The sequence below is a fragment of the Oryzias melastigma genome, linkage group LG13 (assembly GCF_002922805.2).
Source record: "Oryzias melastigma strain HK-1 linkage group LG13, ASM292280v2, whole genome shotgun sequence".
Classification (NCBI taxonomy): domain Eukaryota; kingdom Metazoa; phylum Chordata; class Actinopteri; order Beloniformes; family Adrianichthyidae; genus Oryzias; species Oryzias melastigma.
Window position 1 is genome coordinate 3,611,316 of NC_050524.1, and position 5,405 is coordinate 3,616,720.

At 43.3% G+C, this 5,405-nt stretch overlaps 1 protein-coding gene across 1 annotated transcript in view; it reads right to left on the bottom strand.

The window, feature by feature from the left end:
* Window positions 1–1,092: 1,092 nt before the first annotated feature.
* pld3 (phospholipase D family, member 3) overlaps window positions 1,093–5,405 on the bottom strand; it is a gene marked incomplete in the record, with an annotated part of 8,734 nt that continues 4,421 nt past the window's right edge. The window contains 8 exon segments of the mRNA XM_024277659.2: window positions 1,093–1,682; window positions 1,771–1,867; window positions 1,951–2,116; window positions 3,116–3,255; window positions 3,328–3,525; window positions 3,725–3,852; window positions 4,934–5,048; window positions 5,139–5,319. Coding sequence (XP_024133427.1) covers window positions 1,495–1,682; window positions 1,771–1,867; window positions 1,951–2,116; window positions 3,116–3,255; window positions 3,328–3,525; window positions 3,725–3,852; window positions 4,934–5,048; window positions 5,139–5,319 — 1,213 coding nt within the window.

The following is a 5,405-nucleotide window of genomic DNA, read 5'->3' on the forward strand; positions in this document are numbered from 1 at the left end:
ATTTTGTTCAAGATATTACTCTTCAAATCTGTGACGAATTAACAACAACAGTCTGTTTTTAACATGCTACAAATCCCACTTCATGTTCAGCTCTTAATGAGACACTTGGTCTGTCTCTGAGACATGATCACTCTTAGGGTCTTGTCATCAATAGGATCTTCTAGCGTTTGCCCAGGAAACTGCGTCAGCGCCAGACGTGGTGCGTCAGCGGTTAAAGGTTTCCTCAGAGAAACATTTCTCCTGGTCTGAAATCCTCTGTAGGTCTGTAAAGAGCTGGACCTTCCAGACCATCAAAAAACCTCCTTAGACCTTCATAAAGTTGACTTGTAAATCATTTTAATAACTTTCTTTAAATCTGTTTTGTTTTCATGTGTTTGATCTGTTTAAAATGATTAAATATTATCAAGTTTGTATCTTATTCTGATCATCTTTTAGTGAATTATTGTCAAATAACAGAAAAACCAAATGTCTACTTATACCAACAGTTTAGTCTTTGTTCTTTTAATCTATAAATGTATTGCATTTTTACAAAGTCTGTGTTTCTATTTGACATCTTTACATTCTAATTTACTCTTGACAAACCAGACTTTGCCTAAACTTTTATCTTTTAACAAACTAATTGAAGATAAACCCTGGATCGTCTAAATGCCTCCAGCCAACACAAACAACCACATGGAACATGTTAGCAAAGAAAAAAATGAATAATTTTCTATATAAATTCTAATAAACCTGTTTGAACATTTGAAGTTTGAAATCATATTTTGAATCTTCACATTTGATGTTTTGTGTTAATAAATGTTGAGTAAACCATTTGAAAGATGGAGTTTTGGTGACATCTAGTGAGTAAAAACATCAGAAGCTTCAGACGTTCCTTCTGCTTCGCTCAGTAAACTCAACCATGTATTGATAAGTCTCTGATCGTCGCAGTAACGGCTGTAAAATCATCATCCAAATCTGTTATTTGGATATTGTAATAGATATGGAACAGATTTCTTTTCACAGGAGAACCACAAACTTTATTAGCAGCACATTTCACTTTTTTAAATTTAGTTTTAACCCAGAAATACTTGCAAATGTAGAAAAACCCTTAAGTTTTTTTATCTCTTTAAACATTGTGGCATCGTCTTCAAGGATCCGGTTCAGTCTAGTTTAGCTGTGATTCTCCCTCTGGTCAGCAGGAGGCGACCATTGATGAGTTGATAAGTGATGAACTGATCGTCGCTCCACAAATGTAAAATCCTTTCAATCCAATAAATGTTCTGCAGAATTTATGTTTTTATTTAGTTAAAAGTCAGATTTTCACAGTTAAAGCATGAAACAGTCTGAACTTCCAATGTCATGATGATTAAAAAAATATCTCAAACACTAAAGTTTCATCCCTGAGATGATCTGGGATCAAAGCTCCCAGTGAGGCCAAAGTTTATGTTTGTGAGGACCACAGTTTCAGCGCTGAGGAGAAAGTGTCAAACAAGAGTCACAGGATGTGGAGGACGGCTAGCAGAAGTCTGTGCGGTCTGAGCTGTGGGTCAGGGGGGTGCTGTACTCCGACTCCCAGTCCCTCTCAAACACAGCCTGCAGCTGGGCCTGGACGGTCGGCGCCTCGGACCGGGACTCGGTCTGGTTGATGACCAGCGCGGAGCCCGCCGTGTGCAGAAAGTAATCCCCCGACCAGTTGGATGTTCCTGAAACAGAAACATGGATGAAGTCAGAGGGTTCTTGAAGAATCCCGCACCCGCCTGCAGGGACGGTTTGACCCGCATCAAACCTTACCGATGTATGCCACCTTATCCGTCACCATGTACTTGTTGTGGTTCACTCTGGCGTATTTAATCTCCGGTCCGGGGTTTGGAGGCACCACGAACAGCCTCTGACAGGGGGAGAAAAACACCCGATTACCCAGCGTCTGCATGGTTCGAACTCTTCCATCTCCACTGGAGCAGGTCCACTCACCACCTGGATGTCCAGTTTGCTCTTGGGGTCGTAAACGGAAGCCAGAGACTTCAGGAAGGGAAACATGACGGGCTGAGAGTTGGGCCAGCAGCTGATCAGCAGACGAACTTTGATCTTCCTCTCGTAGGCCAGCCGCCGCAGCTGCGTGTCGATGTCGCCCCAGTACCTGAACAGAGCAGCGCCGTTCGGTCAATTTAGGACTTTGAAGGTGACCACACAGGGAAGATGGAGGCTGACTCCACCCACAGCCGAAATGTGAAAATCCAGTCAGAGGGGCGGGGCTTGGGGGCCGGACTGTTATCATTACAGGAGCTGCAGATCATGATGTCAGACGTCTGAAATGACGTGGTTCTTAAATGGTTTGACCAACTACGAAATTTAACTGTAATACCTCCGCTCAGCCTGTAGAGGGCAGTACTAAGGCGATTTTATACTATATTTTCAAGAATCAAACAAGTTTATTTTGTCATTTTCATGACCAACAGACAACCCTTTTCATTCATAGAAGTCAACAGACAAAAAAAGTCTACATAGGGTTTGGTAACCCTTTAAAAACTCAGATTATTAAATATATTTTAGCATCACAGAAAATAATATTTCGTCTTAAAGCAAAAAAGTAATTTGTGAAGTGAAAACCACTTTTAGGTTTTGCTTTGATTCACGTTTCAGAATTTTGACCCGTTTTTTTCTCGTTTGGTTTTCTAATCTCAATCCTGACCCAGAGCTGCATTTAGGGAGGTTTTTAGGAGAGGCCATCTTGAATCATTTCTGTTATCTTGTATTTTCTAAAAGCAACATGGAAGCAGCAGGAGGAGTTTGGCTTTTTTACGACAAAATTAAAGCTCTGCTGTGGATCTTCATGTAAGGAGACTGGAGCTACACAAGCAGAAGAAGATTATTGGTTGTTTTAGCTGTTTGTTTTCAGGAGTTTATGTTGTTTTCATGTTTTATTTGACTAAAAAAACATTTTGTTCACTTGTAAATCAGTTCCCAGAGTATAAAAAACTTTTTTTTGTTATCTTTCTCAAGAAAATCAAAACAATTTTCAATGTAGAAAAGGACGAACAGGAGTAAACTTCTTTTAAAAACGAATAATTCAAGATTTAATAGATTACAGTGAAAAATCAGGAAAGAAAAGTAGAATAATGGAGACATCAGGTTTCACCTTTGCGGTCTAGAAAACTCCATGGTGGGCAGGTAGTTCATGACAGCGATGTAGATGAAGCTCTCGGCGTCCTCCATCACGCTGAGGATGGACTGCAGGTCTGGCGTCCTGCCGGCGGCACAGAAGGACGGCGGGGAGCTCTGGGGGGGCACAGACGGTCAGAGGGGGGCAGAACTTCCCGTCTCAAACGGCGCTCTTCTTCCGCTTCTCACCGACAGATAAACGCTGGACGGCGTGTCGTTGAGGGCCAGCTGGAGGGGCGTGTCCTTGTTGAACTGGGTGGAGAAGCTGGGGGGCCACGGAGACGGGATGGACTGACTGGCCCCCAGAAACCAGTACGCTTCAAAGATCTTACCCAGGTCTTCAGCCAGACAGCTGCAGTTGTAGACCATGGCGCCCAGTTCCTTCACCTGCAGACGCCACAGGAACACAAACTGAAACCTCAAGCAAAAGACTTCTGACACTTTAGAGCCCCCTGGTGGTTCTCTGATGAACTGATCTGCTTTTTGTAGAAACAACATAAAACTAACTAAAGTGGGTTTCTTCTGAACAAACTGAGTCAGGAGGAGGATCCTCCTCTACGTCAAACGACCTGGAGTGAGTCTGAACCTGAGTGAGCGACCTCCAGTCCATGTTGGCGCTGCCGATGTAGACGTGCTTCTTGTCTACAATCCAGAACTTGGTGTGGAGGACGCCGGAGGTGAGAGCCTTCATGTTGACCATCCTGATGTCAGCTCCTGGAAAAGAAAAGGTGACCTTTACTTCAAGCCCTCGGGCCTCCATGCAGCCAGCAGAGGGGAGATAGGCGGCTGCCTAGGCAGCATCTGTTGGAGGGGGCGCCAAATTGAAATTATTTTATTTTTTTAACAGTTCAACACACCAATTATTTTGTGTAAAATGTTTTAGAAAAAAGTAATAATCAAACCCATAAATAAAATAACTCAAAAGTTTGACAGAATTCACGTTTCGCCATGGGCGCCATGCTGCCCAGGGCGAATCGTGATAAAACTGTCTAAAATAAACATAAACTTATTTGAATATTCGACGATTTAAATTTTATTGCATAAAGAGAGAATGTGGGATTAATTTATAGTTTTTGGAAGAAAACGAGCTTTTGTTTTAATGCATAAGGTGGAAGATTAACGTCAATCCGACGGCTGTAACAGCGAGCGGAAGTACCGCTGTCTGGTATTGTGAATCCAACAAGGACGAAACTGATCATTATTTTATTATGGGATGGGGACCAACATACGTGCACCAGTGTTGTCTAAAATCATGAAAGTTCCCCTGCCGCCATTACGAGAGGCGAGCAGTTCAGAGTGGACAGACACGCCCCCACCTGTGAGCAGACACCTGAACCTGACCGAACACCTGAAATCCAGCTGGAGGAAATTCTCCCCTTATTTTTCATAAACACAATGTACACACACACACAGATGTGTGACAGCTAATGGGACTTTAAAGTGATGAATATCTGGAGCTCTACGGTGAAGTGTTGAATATTAGTAACTTTTGGATTGTTAAAAGAGCTTCTAGTGAAGTAAAGACTCAGCAAAGTTAAATGATGAAGAAAAGCCAGAAAAACTCAAACAGAAAAGTTCAGTCATGATGAGTAAACAGATTAATTCAGGAAAAGTTTACATTAATAATAAACTAGATAAAATAATTGAGAAACATATCTATAAAAATCAAACAAATATTTCCTCTAAAGTTTTACTTCCTGAAGTTTTTCCATCTCTCCAAGTATCTTGACAAACTGTGAAAGCTGAACGTTCTGTTTTTTGGAGGCGCGTGGCGTTCTCGCAGGACAGCGTTTACCCGAGTCGTTCAGGAGCCTCAGGTCTTCTCGCTGTTTCTCCTGCGGTGTGTTCACTGCAATCCGAACTTTCAGCTTCCCTGATAGTTCACTCAGCGTCTGCAGGACCGTCTCTCCCTGAACAAACAGGTTTTCTTTAGGTTCTCCCTCACCGGTCGTACTTCCTCCACGCTGAATCTTTCCGTCCAATCGTTTGGAGCATCTCACCTGCACGGCTGAGGGCTCCTGCGTCCCCGTGTCCCTGTTGGTCAGCGTCCAGTAGAAGGAGGCGATGTCCACGCTGCTGCGCGCCTCGCTCATCAGGCTCATCCACGCCTGGAAGATGGAGGGGTGGGAGGTGCTGGAGTTGAACTCCACACCCACCGGGATGCTCTCCACCAGAACGATCCTGACAGGAGAGACCCGGAAGAGGAAACGCTCCTCACAGAACTTCATTTGATGAGGCTTCACGGTTCTGATGAAATGCTCACCTGC